The 14,239-nt window shown below is 35.3% G+C and overlaps 2 protein-coding genes across 3 annotated transcripts; one reads left to right on the forward strand and one right to left on the reverse strand.

Annotated features, from left to right (window-relative positions):
- Positions 1 to 711: 711 nt before the first annotated feature.
- On the reverse strand, positions 712 to 7,500 carry LOC114078784 (olfactory receptor 5P4). Of its 2 annotated transcripts, none has more exons than XM_027919838.2 (2): positions 7,492 to 7,500; positions 712 to 1,650 (listed from the first exon to the last, which is right to left on the reverse strand). In XM_027919838.2, the coding sequence occupies exons 1-2, from the start codon at positions 7,498 to 7,500 to the stop codon at positions 712 to 714; spliced, it is 948 nt and encodes a 315-aa protein (XP_027775639.1). The 2 variants fall into 2 exon arrangements, with proteins under 2 accessions (XP_027775639.1, XP_071473239.1); XM_071617138.1 differs by lacking the exon at positions 7,492 to 7,500 and adding an exon at positions 6,571 to 6,597.
- A 2,822-nt stretch (positions 7,501 to 10,322) lies between these two features.
- LOC114078781 (olfactory receptor 5P80-like) lies at positions 10,323 to 11,261 on the forward strand. The gene has a single exon (XM_027919835.2). It carries the CDS (start codon positions 10,323 to 10,325, stop codon positions 11,259 to 11,261), a length of 939 nt encoding a protein of 312 aa, XP_027775636.1.
- The last annotated feature ends 2,978 nt before the right edge of the window (positions 11,262 to 14,239 follow it).

Here is a 14,239-nt window from a genome sequence, read left to right on the forward strand (position 1 = left end):
TCTGTATATTAGCTATTACTCAGGATAGTCCAATGAAATGTCTGCTTCCAAAGTTCTATTCTAGAACTTATCTATGAAGACTTCAATTAATAATAAACCTCAGCTGAAATTCATTTTAGTTTCTTCTGTGCTATCTGAGATGATTCTCATAAGGACCAAGAGCAGAATCATTAATTTTTGCTTTGGTTTAATTAAAAGGAAAATAAGTAGGTTTTTTTTTTTTTTTCTGAGACATCAACATCACTGTTTCCAAAGATGTAAATATACATTGCTCATAGCTAGGAAGGACCTTAAAGGAAGTGACCTGAACTACTTGACTTGTCAATGTTGCTGATTATTACACATCTAACTGGGCATTTCTTTCCCAAATGTTATTTTACAAGATAAAATTTTCAATAAATTTGATCTTTGAAATGTCTCTGTTTAAATAGGACTCTGTAATTGATAAATAGGAAAGATTTTAAGTTAGCAACTATATTCTGAAGTATGCTTACCTTGTAAAATCTGTATTTCTTTTGAATCCAGCAGCTGATCATGTAAATGACACATTTAACTTCAAAAAATGGAAATAAACATTGGCTTTCTATATTGACAAGGAGCAGTTCGCTGACATGAAGTGATTAAGTTAATGATAAATATCATTAAAATATCAAGCACAAATGTCCCCAAAATCATTGATTTTATTATTTTTGGATTTATATCTGATTTAATTCAAGAAAACCAATGTGTTCTAGCCATCAATTTTCTCATGGCCTCTTTCACTTCCTTGTTCCTCAGACTATAGATGAGAGGGTTCAACATGGGGATCACCACTGTGTAGATCACAGAGGCCACTTTGACCTGATCAGCTGAATAGCTTGACTTGGGCATTACATACACAAACAAAACTGTCCCATAAAACAGAGTGACTGCAGTGAGGTGAGAAGTGCAGGTAGAGAAAGCCTTGTTCCTTCCCTCGGTGGAGCGCATCTTCACAATGGAGTGGAGGATGTATATGTAGGACACAATTATGGTAAACAATGTGCTTATCAGAACAGAGGCAGAAGAGATGGCAGGAGAAATCTCAGCGATGTAAACATGGCCACAAGAAAGCTTCAGGAGTGGGAAGAGGTCACAGAAAAAGTGGTTGATTTTATTTGGGCCACAGAAGGACAGGTTCATCAAACAGCCTGTAAATGATGATGCATTCATGCAACCACCTAGGTAGGATGCCCCCAATAGAAGGAAGCAGACCAGTGGGGACATCTGGGTGGAGTAGAGCAGGGGAGAACAGATGGCTACATATCTGTCATAGGCCATGGTGGCCAGGAGAAAGCATTCTGTTGTCCCAAAAGTGACATCTGAGCCGAGCTGGGCTATGCAGCCCGTGAGAGGGATAGTAGTTTTTTCTCTTAAGAAACTGATGAGCATTATTGGTGTAACTGACGTGGAATATCCTATGTCCACAAAGGCCAAATGGCTGAGGAAGAGGTACATTGGGGTGTGAAGCTGCGGGCTGCTTCGGATTAACAGGATTATGCTGATATTCCCCACTATGGTCACTGCATACACTGCTAGGAAAACCACAAAGAGGATGGCACATAGTGTGCGATTGTCTGTTAATCCCAAAATGATGAACTCTGTCACTGCCGTATTGTTTTCAGTCTCCATCTCTCCATTTAATGGTGCCTACCAAAACCAGAACCAGGGGCAGTTTAACTGGCTGAAATGACCCCATGATTAATGTGTGCACCTAAATATAAACTTGCAGTTAAGTTTTTTTTTTAAATGACAAATTTTGTTTTACTTATAGAATACTTTGGGTACACAAGTTTTCTTTTCAAATTCTATGAAATATTAAAATTGAAAACTCAATTACCTTAGAACCTAGATATTAGATCTCTACTTGTGCACCCCAGAGCAAGTCTAATCCCTATGTGCACAAGAAATATATAAATGGGTGTTTACAACACTGATGGTAATAACATAAACTATAAATAACTTAAATGTTCATGGGAAGGCCAGCTTTTAGTTTTTCCATTCCCATCCCAATGTACCTCTGCTCTATGTTATCTATTTAGTAAATGTTCTCTCTATTTATGCAGCTTATTGGGCCAATAAAGATAGAATTGACTTGGATATCTCTTTCTTTCTGAATTTCTCACTTTCCTAGAATAATAATCATACTGTTAATTATAATAATCAATACCAAGAGCTGGCTCGTGTCTATATTCAAGATGGAAAGGCCAAACAGAATTTTTAGTACTGTTTTGAGATGTTTGATAATGTGTCCTAGGATTATTTCTTTATCATACCTTTTTATGCTTATGGGATTGTGTGAAGCAATAACAGTCTAGGTGACATTATGGACTAGCATTATAAGTAAATAGAAATACTTGGTGACTTGCATTAGGTTATTTTTAGTTTTGCCAGTTCCACTAAGCAATTGTATGGAAATAAATAGTGAGGGCACTTGACACAAGCAGGAGGAGGGGAGGTCAGGGTGTTGTAGCTAGCTAGGAAAGCGAGAAAATTACATTGAAAGAAAGATTAATTAGCATTTCAGAATAATGGTCCCCTTGTTCAAAATATAGCACATGAGCAAAGACAGGGGCGAATGCTAGTCACGTTCATCCTTTTCCAAGACTCTAATCTAAAGACCAGCATATTCTTTAGAATAATTTGATTTTCCTTCAAAAACCCCTATTTGAAGAATAATTTTTTAAAAAGTTTTTTTAGTTGTAGTTGGACACAATACCTGTATTTTATTTATTTTTATGTGGTGCTGAGGATCAAACCCAGGGTTTTGCACATGCTAGACGAGTGCTCTACTGCTGAGCCCCAGCCTCAGCCCCGAAAGAATATTTTTTAAAAATGCATATGTAACTATCAGCAACCATGTTCTGAGCCAAAGATTCTGTCAAATTGTATACAATCAACATCACATAGGATTATGTGTCAGAATTCTCAGATTCTTTTTTATCTAGACAAAGACTCAAACCAGAAATATATTTTTAAAGAAATAGGTGCATAAAAGACACACATATTTCTAAAGTTGGATTATGGTGCCAGATATTAGATTCCTGCTTGTGTACCACAGAGCAAGTCTAATCCCTATGTGCAAAAGAAATATATAAATGGATATTTACAACACTGATTTTAATAACATAATCTACAAATAAATGTTCATGGGAAGGCCAGCTCTTAGTTTAGTGATGTGTAGAAATATCATGGACTTTGGGGTCATGAAAACCTGGCATTAGTTTCTAACTCTACTTCTTATAGTATATGGAATCATGAGAAAAATCATAAGAATTTCTTGATTTTCTATTTTCTTATCTGTAAAAAAGGAGATACATACCTCATGTGATTCTTGTGTTAATTTATATGATGTAGATAAAACACCAAGCCCTGTTTTCAAAGTAGAGGAATAACAAATAGGTCCTCAATTTCTAACAGTTTCTTTGAAACAGTAATTTGTTATTTCTGGAACGTACAGGAGAATGAACTATTTCTATGTTGTTAAAAAAATAAGAAGTATAAACTGGTTAAACATCTACTGAAACAGTGGGGAGAGGCTCCAAGGAATTGTTGCTGTATAGCAAAGCCATATTTAAGTGTCATTTTGGTCATTTGGGATATTGCCCCAAATTACTTACTTCACTTGAAGTTATGAATTAATTACTGCACTTGTTTTGTAAAATTACACAGACAATCCACTGGAGAGAGAATTAAATGTACTCACCTACTGGGACAGAGAACTAAAATGTGTACATGATTATGTAAAAGTCTGAGTGAAATATTTTCTAAATACTCAGGGGTTTCATTTATTTTTAATTAAATGATGTGAAAAAATAAATCACAACATTTTGCTATAATTTAAGTTGATTTTTAGATTAAAATGACTAATATACTTGCAGCAGTTTGTGGCACTGCTGAAATGTGGCCATATTCAGTGGCCCAGGTATGCATGCCACCTACACTTAGAGATAATTTGGGTTTGGTTTACAAAGATGCATCCAATAGAATTGCAATATTATTTTCATAGAAGTGACATAAACTTTAAAAATAATATATATCTACTTTTTTTATAGTAGGGATTTAACCCAGGGATGCTTTACCATTGAGCTACATCCTAAGTCCTTTTTATTTTTCATTTTGAGACAGGGTCTCACTAAGTTGCTGAGGGCCTGGATAAATTGCTGGTCTTGCACTTGCAATTCTCCTGTCTCCTGAGTCACTGGGATTACAGGGCTGTGCCACCATATCTAGTTATTTCCCACATTTTATAATTTGTCCTAGACATGATATGCATTACACCGATTGCTGGTAGACATAATAACTCTCTCTTTCTCTGTCTGTTATCTACTCTGGTCCACTATTGTGTGTGTTTTCAAATAGAACAATAAAGGTTACACTAACATTTTTTAAGACTCTGACATATATAGTTTCTGCATTGCCTGTTCACTTGTCATTACCACCATTAGCTTGTGGTGTTCTTTAACTATGGCTACATAACACAATATTCACTAGGTTAAAAGTCAGGTTCCTTTTATCCTGAATTGGAGAGTCCATAGGAAATTCTTTTTTGGAAAAAGGCTAAGCCTGATGATCTACATTTGGAGGTTCTAGCAGCTCAAACATCTCGACTTCAACAAATTAGGAAATGGACATGTTGTGAGGTTCCATGTGTCCTAGAAAGACAGTTCATTTAGGTTTTAAGAAAACATGACTGTCCAGGTTCTTGGCCTTTCTACCAAAGAATTGAGCCAGACAGCAGAGGTTAGCGAAGAAGGGTTTACTGAAAGCAAAAGTATAATCTGGGAGTGTACTGGGAGTGGGCAGAGCTGTGAAGTAGCTCAAGTTCCCATCAACACAGTGGAGATTGCTTTTATTGGTATGTGCTAGCTCTCCACTTCTCCCCTGTGTGGATTTGGGGTTGAATGGCACCTTGATTGACAGCTGAACCTGACACAATTTCTTTTACACTGTAAAATGGTAAGTTTCTGCCTGCCCCCCTTCCCCTGGAAAATACATAAAAAAGGAACAAATTGAAATGCTAAAAATATGTTGACAAGCAAAGAGTTAAATTTAGGTCAGTCCCTTGGCTATTGCATATAAAGGGCTTTCCCTTCAGGGGCTTGAATTCCTCTTTGTGGTCATCTAACTTCTTCCCTTTAACCTCACAATGACCCAGTTTTGCCTCAGAGGCTGGGCTTCAGGTGAAATGTCGGGAGGGTGGCAACCTCCCTTCTGCTTTTTCTGTTCCTTCCCATGCCCTATCTCCTACCTAACATGACTGTGACTGATGAGTGACACAAATAGGTAGCCAATGATTCCATAAAAACATCCAGATCACATCTGGGATAATTAAATTTCTTTCATCCCTGTTTTTCCACTAACATTTTGTTCACAACTCTTGACTACTACTACTACCTTTCCTTTAAAAATCCTTTTAAAAACTTCCTCTTTCCCTGGTGTGAAGATACAGTCTCTATGACTGTTTTTGTATCCATATTTAATGGTCCAGTACTAGAAATACAGGAGGCATAAAATAGACATTTGTTGAATTGATGTTAAATCATTTTTTTTAATCTATGCTATGGCCAATTAAAATAGTAACTGACATCTCTATCTTTACTCAAGAGTCAAGGGTGTAGCTCTGTAGTAGAGTATGTGACAAAATTATTCATCTTGTTTAACTCAAAGTTTGTGCCTATGGATGAGTAACTCCCCATGTCCCCCACCCTCAGGTGCTGGACCCACATTTCTATTCTTTGAGTCGGTTAATTTGACTATTTTAGATACTTTATTTAAGTGGAATCATGTAGCACCTGTCCTTCTGTGAGTGGTTTATTTAATTTTGCATAATATCTTAAAGGAAATTGAAGTTGCATGTTGCAGAATTTCCTTTTCTTTTAAGCTGAATAAAATTCCACTGTATATATATGCCACATTTTCTTTATCCATTCATCTGTCGAAGGGGATTTAATCGGTTTTTACATCTTAGCTATTTTGAACAGTGCTGCAATGAACATGGATTAATTGAATCCAGAAAATACTGATTTCAATTATTTTGGACAAATAGTCAGAAGACATGTTTCTGGATCATACAGTGTTTTATTCTTAATTTTTAAAGGAACTCTTATACTGTATTCCTTGGGGGGACTGTACCATTTTGCATTCCCACCAATGGTGGACAAGGACTCTAAATTCCCCATATCCATGAAAACACTTCTTGTCTTTTTTTAAAATAATAGCCATTTATGCAAGCATGAGACAATATCTAATTTTGGCTTTGATTTACATTCAAGTAATGACAAGTGACAGTGAGCATCTTTTAATTATCCAGTGGCTATTTTTGTCTTCTTTGGAAGAGATATAAATATGTGGCTATTTATATGTCTTCTTAGTTCATTTTTAATTGGGTTATTAGGGTTTTTTTTTCGTTATTGAGTTAAAAATGTTTTCCTTATATGTTTTGGAAATTAAATCTTTAACAGGAAATGCAAATATTTTCTCATTCCATAGAATGCCTTTTCACTCTGATGATTGTTTTCTTTGCTGAGCAGGAGCTTTTTAGTTTGACACAGTCCTTTTGTCTATCTTTGCTTTCGTTGCCTGTACTTTGGGTCAATTTTCAAGAAATCATTGCCCAGAGCAATGTCGTGAAGCTGCCACCTATGTTTTGTTTTAGAAATTTTATAGTTTCCAATCTTACATTAAGTCTTTACCCATTTTGAATTTAGTTTTGCAAATGGTATAAGATAGAGGTCTAATTTTATCTATTTATATTCACTTATTTAATTTCCCAGTACCATTTGTTGAGGAGAATTTCCATTCTCCATTATGTAGTCATGGCACTTAAGTATCATTTGAGCATGCCTGTAAGGTTTATATATGAAATTCCTATCTATTCTTCTGATCATATGTCTATCTTTATGCCAGTATCATACTGTTTCAATATTGTAAAGGTATTTTGAAAGTATGATGCTTCAGCTTTGTTCCTTTTTCTCAAGATTGTTTTGGCTATTTGGTGTCTTTGTGGTTCCATATGAATTTTAGGATTAATTTTTTCACTTATGGCAAGAATATAATTGGGATTTGATAAGGATTGTCTTTATTCTATAAATTGCTTTGAGTAATGTGAACATTTTAACAATATTAAGTCTTCCAGTCCATGAACACAGATGCCTTTTCATTTGGTTATACTTTCTACCATTACATTCACCAATGTTTTGCAGGTGTCAGGGTACAGATCTTTTCTTTCCTTAGTTTATTCCTATGCATTTTACTCTTTTGGATTATTTTAGAATAGAATTATTTCTTAATTTCTTTTCAAATAGTCCATTGTTAATGTATAGAAAAGCAGCTGATATTTTTGTTTTTGATCATACAACTTTGTTGAATTCCTTTATTAATTCTGACAGCTTTTTGGATGAATATTTATCTTTTGACTATGGATTTTTGTCCATTTATGTTTAAAGTAATTATTGATAGGTAAGGACTTACTAGTGCCATTTTGTTAATTATTTTCTGACTCTTTCATGGTTCTTTTGTCCATCTTTTCCTGTTCTACTATCTTCCTTCATGATTTGTTGATTTTTTTCATAGTAACATTCTTTGATTCCTTTCTCTTTTTTATGTCTTCATAGGTGTTTTCTTTGCAATTATCATGAGGTTTATAAAATATCTTATAACTATTTTAGGCTGGTAATCTTAATTATACAGAAAACTCTACACTTGCCAGGTGTGAGGGCTTATGCCTGTAATCCCAGTGATTCTGGAGGATGAAGCAGGAGGAAAATAAGTTTGAGACCAGCCTGGGCAACTTAATGCGACTCTGTCTCAAAATAAAAAATAAAAATGGTTGAAGATGCATTCAGTGGTAGAGTACCCCCAGGTTCAATCCCTAGCACCATCTTACTGATATCACTTCCCTTATCTTGCATTCTTATCAGAAAGAAGAATTCATGTGAGACAGATACTATATACATTTATAATTTTGCCCAGAGTATTTTATCAAATATAATCTTAGTATAGTAGGAATAGGTTATGTATCTTCTCAACAACCTATAAGGAAAAAAATGGGAGAAAGGACCACTTGAAGTTAGGTTGGAGTTGGGAGAATGTTGAGAGCCACAGCGAAGGGCTCCCAGCAAACTTCCAGCTGCCGGCTGATGATTGGCTCACAGCGGCCCCAGCAACATCTAGCTGATTGGCTCCTCTGCGGTGATGCTCATTGGGCTGTTTCCCTGCCCTTTCAGACCAGGGAGCTGCTCATTGGGGGACTTTTTTGGCTCCGCCCACATGACCCAGCCAATCAGCCTCAAGAGCAGGAGGATTGGGGGAGGTGGAGAGAGGCTTGTGGGAGAGAGAGGCTTGTGTTGTTGGAGAGAGAGGCTTGTGGAAAGCCGGTGGTGGCAGTTGGGGCTCTGAGGGTTTTTCCTGAGAGGCTGTTTTGTTTGGTGTGTGTGGTTCTAAAAATAAAGTTAGTTTCTTTTGACAAGTGGCTCCTGATTCTGCCCAGCCAGACTGCGGCAGGAGAAGAAGGTTGAAAGTAAATGGTTGCCAAGAGTTATCACTGGGAAAATTACAACAGTAAAGAAAAGGTATAGTAGTATAAGTATAGTGCAAAAATTTTAAGGAAAAAATTGTTAAAAGAAAAATGAACTAGATGCCTAACTAACAGGGTATTATATAATGAAAAAGTCTTGAAATAATAAAATGATAGAAATGAGAACATATTAGCTGTTGCCAGAAGTTAAGGAGAGGATGAGGATGGAAGGAAAGTCATTGGGTTATAAAAGGTAACATGGGTGATCCTTATGGTGATGTAAATATTCTACATCTTGATGGTATCACTGTCAATATACTGGTTGGAATATTGCATGATAATTTTACAATATGTTATTATTGGGTAAAAGGAATATAGGATCTCTGAATTGTTATTATTTCTTACAATTGTATGTGACTGTCCAATTATTTTAAAATAAAGAGTTCAATTAAAAAGCAAAGGTAAAACCATCTAGAAATACAAAAATCTCATAAGCACTTAATTCTTCTAGAAATATTTCTATATTGAATTGAAATTGTGTCTAGGACACTGTACTTTTGCTTACCCTTGTAAGTATAATTAGAATGGTTTTAGTAATCCATCAGAATTTTTCATATAAAAAAGTCTAATGCACACAAAAAATCCATTAATATTAGACAATCATTTTATATTGGAATGTGCATCTGCAATTTTCATCATCCTAATGAATTTTCACACACTAGTAATTGTACTCAAGAGGTTATATCCCAAAAGATCTAACTTCTCATAAATATAGCCTTGCTTTACATTGAAAATTCTTTGTTAGTTGTCCTTATTGTTGAGGTACATACATCTACAGGTAATAGTGTTCCCTTTCTATTGATACAGAAAGGTTTGTTTCTCATTTATATATTAGAAGTTAAGAATTGGTAATTTTAAGGTACTATTTTTTGCTCATACCCATATTTCTATTATCAGTGCTTGTTATTATTACATATATCGTCTTATTAAAAATAAGAATCCTGTGAGGTATGTTTTTAAAAAAAACAAAGTAATGATGGGTGTTGAATAGTTTATATAAATTGTCTAAGATTCCATAGATTGTCAGTGACAAAGCTGGAGTCAGATCCCAAGGCTGTAAGGCTCCAAAGCTCAAGGCATTTCTGCCTAACATGTTGCTTCTGTGCCATAATGACACCAAAATAAGCTACTGGTATTTTCCTTAAAAGGTTAAACTTTGTTCAGCTTTGGCAAAATTCCTTCTTATCTCCCATACAAAGATAAGGACAGTAGCACTTTGAAGTTTGGACACATAAGTGTATTGTGTTCATGATAATAGTCATTTATCAGTTATGTTACATATACAGGATTTAAGGATCTTTGTTAATAATTGAAAGGTAATAATGTGGCTGGCTGAGCACATGGGTATCGAGGCCAGTGATTTCTTGAAATCAACTGATTTCTGGAAAGAAAAGAAAAATAGTTGTTCTATTCTGGTTCACCTTTATCCTTCACAGAACATCTGAACTAACAATATGACCCACAAGTGATTTGAGTGTGTTTAAAAAAGGCGGGGAGTAGGGGGAGTTGTGCATATTCCTGGCCATGAATTGATGAGCATTTGTTTAATCAAGTTTTGCATGAGGTATTATATGAAAATATTTTCCCCCAAATTTGCAAATGAGTGTTTATGTTTTGGGAATTTACATTATACAATGATTGTAAAAGTAAGTATGCAAAGGATACTATTTTATTCCACTCTAACAGCTACTTGTTTTTCTTTCAGTGGGGACCATTCCCAATATAAATGGGGACTGGAAACTGCACAATGGTGACAGAGTTCATTATTTTGGGGTTGACAGAGAATGCTATAATTTGTACCATTTTTTTTGTTGTGTTTGTAGGAATTTATGTTGTCACCTTAGTGGGCAATGTTACCATAATCATGTTAATCAGAGGCAGCTCTCAACTACATACCCCAATGTACCTTTTCCTCTGTCATTTGGCCTTTGTAGACATTGGGTACTCCTCATCAGTCACACCTGTCATGCTCACAGGCTTCCTTAGGAAGGGAACTTTTATTTCTGTGGCTGGTTGTGTAGCTCAACTCTGTTCTGTGGTGACTTTTGGGACAGCTGAGTGCTTCCTGCTGGCTGCCATGGCCTATGATCGCTACGTGGCCATCTGCTCGCCCCTGCTCTACTCCACCCACATGTCCCCTGGAGTCTGCATGCTCTTAGTGGGGGCTTCCTACCTAGGTGGATGTGTGAATGCTTGGACATTTACTGGCTGTTTACTAAGTCTGTCTTTCTGTGGACCCAATAAAGTCAATCATTTTTTCTGTGACTATTCACCACTTTTAAAGCTTTCTTGTTCTCATGATTTTACTTCAGAAATAATTCCAGCCATCTCTTCAGGCTCCATCATTGTGGTCACTGTGATTGTCATTGCTGTCTCTTATGTCTACATCCTTTTCTCAATCCTGAGGATGCGCTCAACCGAGGGGCGCCACAAGGCCTTCTCCACCTGCACCTCCCACCTCACTGCGGTCACTCTGTTCTATGGGACCATTACCTTCATTTATGTGATGCCCAAGTCCAGCTACTCCACTGACCAGAACAAGGTGGTGTCTGTGTTCTACACGGTGGTGATCCCTATGCTGAATCCCCTCATCTACAGTCTCAGAAACAAGGAGGTTAAAGAGGCTATGAGAAAATTGATGACTAGAACTCATTGGGGGTCCTGAAAAATTTGACTTGAAAAGTGAAAGAACAATATACTAAGAAAATTATGTGTATGTTTAAAGAATTCTAGACCCATAAATTTCATTGTCCCATTCTTAAGATAATTTTCTGTGTAAAAAAATGTGAATTTAATAATACGGGAACATCTAGTCAAATAAGCTTGCTTTATCCTTTCTCTTTCTACCATTTCTTTTTAAAATTTTGTTCTTTTTAGATATACATGACAGCAGAGTGTATTTTGACATATTAAACATACACGGAGTATAAGTTATTCTAATTAGGATCCTATTCTTGCAGTTGCACATAATGTGGAGTTTCACTGGTGGTGTATTCATATATGCATGCAAGAAGGTTATGTCTGATCCATTCTACTGTCTTCCTATTCTCAAACCTCCTCCCTTCCTTTTATTCCCCTTTACCTATTGTACCTATAAGTAAAAATATTTGCACACAAGTTCTGTGTTCTTTGAGTGTAGGCTTTAGAATTAAAGCTGTGGAAGCATCTGGAACCTCTTGAATGTAAAATAAAGAGTAGTATTCTGAGACCTCAGTGTGAAAGAGATGGTTTCCTTTTTCTACAACATTCTAAGGGTTGGAATCAGTAGAGCATGTGGTTGAAAATCTATTATCCTTTGACTGAGTCTGACAGGATTCCTCTGTGCAAGCCTGATGCAGCCACCCCAAGAAGATATTTGAGGTTCTCCCTTAGTTACTAGCTGTTCCCTTTTTGGAATCCATTTCACCAAATACCTTGAGTCTCTGAAGGACTGCCTACTGGGTACTGATTGGGATGAACTGACTCCTGTGGAAATAGTCACATCTTTATTCTTAGATTTTTTTTTTCAGTCTTGGAATTGTATGCTGCACACTTCTAAGTAGTATCTTTTGAGCAATTTGTTTCTTCTATTTCTATTACCTCTGAAATTAAAAATTCTTGATTTCTTACATATAATCTCACTGAAAATGTTGTAGTAGTTCTGAAAATTCTGTCTCTGAATGAGACTAATTTTCATTTTTGAACTTAAAATTATTTGAGTTATCATAAACCTCTGCATTTACTCATCAAGTGTTTTTTCTATGTGAGCACATTTTTTAAACAAAAAGTAACATTTTTAGGAACTTGATTGTGCTTTAATAAAAATATAGACAGCAGATTAATCTTAACACATGTTATGTGATTTTTCTATTCAATCATCAACATTGGATGTCTTCAACATGAAGTCCAATTTTTTTAAGTGTTGGAAGAAATAGCATGCACATTTCTGGACCATTGTAGTTTGGCCATAATGGTAGTTTTGAAATTGAAAGTTTGATTGAAGTCTCCTAAAATTTACTTCTTTGGGTCCTTCCAATAATATTTAAATATGATATTATCTGAATTAAATTATTTTCTGCTCAAAATAACTAGGAATTGTGACTCTCCTGAACTAACCCTGACTGATATATACTAGAGGACTCATTTAGGTCAAGCACCTTATTCCCAAATGGCACAAAATTATCATGATGTCTTCTGTGCACACCTTACTTGTATTAAGAAAGAAGAGGTCACTTCTGCCCCTTGGAGGCTAGTGCAATATCCTGATGAATTTAAATGACTTACTTATATGAATTCATAAGATGAATTTGTATTTCCACTAGAGTTTAGGGATTAAACAGCATGAAAGAAAAAAATGTAAATCTTTATTTTTCTTACACATTGTATAAAATTATACAGAAGAGGATTCCACATGTAGCCTTCCAGAATTCAAAATTGGATTGATTTTTTTCTTAATATGCAATTTAGAACTCATATCTTCTTATAACCAAAATATAATAACCCAAGATGACTCATAGGGTAACTGCCTGTGATATATTTCAAGGTGATGACAGGTAGTGAGCTAGATATATTAAGTATTTGACTCATATGAAAAATTCTTTAAAATTTATTTGTGAATTATATTATATATATATAATTTCATTGTGATTCATGTGAGATCTTGACTTCAGTTTTTCTCATCATCTATCACTGTCTTAGACATTCCCAATAACCCCTATATTCTCAGAATATTAAAATTGGGGGGCTGGGGTTGTGGCTCAACAGTAGAGCGCTAGCATGTGCGAGGCCCTGGGTTCGATCCTCAGTACCACATTAAAAAAAATCAATCAAGAAAATAAAGGTATAAAAAATTATTTTAAAAAATTGGGAAAGTCCATTCAACATGATTATGTTTTGCTTTTTACACAAATTTATCTACTTATGTAGGTGTAAGGAAGGCAGAGAGTTGAATTTTATTTGGATCAAGATTTTGTCAGTGGAATTGGATAAAAGGAAAGATCAAGGAAGAGAAAACTCAAATTGTTAGGATCAGAATAAAAGAGAGGACTGGGAACTTGCCTAGTTCAATGGTAGGGAGTTTGCTTACCATGAACACATGTACTCTAGGCTCTAAGTTTGAGAACCCAAACACTTGAAAAAGAAAGAAAGAGAATGAGTTCCTGAAAATAAATTAGAAAACTAACTTAAGTGGATAAATACTTAGAAAGCATGAGAAAAGAACTACCAAACTAATTCAAGAAGAAATAATAAGGTCATAAAATATATAGAGACTGAATTAATAATAAAAAGAAACTCCCATTTGAAAAACTCAGGTTCAGATATCTTCACTGCTGAATTCTACCAAACATTAAAGAATCACTACAATTCTTCTACGACTAGGACTAGAACACTTCTCAATTCATTCTAAACTGGGAATGAGACCATTGTTAACTGGAAACAAAAACCAGCTGAGACAATTTTGTATTCCTGGGATGAAACCCACTTGATCATGGTATGATATTTTCTTAATGTGTTTTTAAATGTAGTTTACTAATATTTTATTAAGGAAATATGGATTGATAAAGATCCAGAATAGCCAAAGCAATACTGAATAAGAAGAGTGATACTTGAGAACTCACAATAACTGATATCAAACTATATAGAGAGGTATAGTGACAAAAATAT

Source organism: Marmota flaviventris, chromosome 9 (genome assembly GCF_047511675.1).
Source record: "Marmota flaviventris isolate mMarFla1 chromosome 9, mMarFla1.hap1, whole genome shotgun sequence".
Classification (NCBI taxonomy): domain Eukaryota; kingdom Metazoa; phylum Chordata; class Mammalia; order Rodentia; family Sciuridae; genus Marmota; species Marmota flaviventris.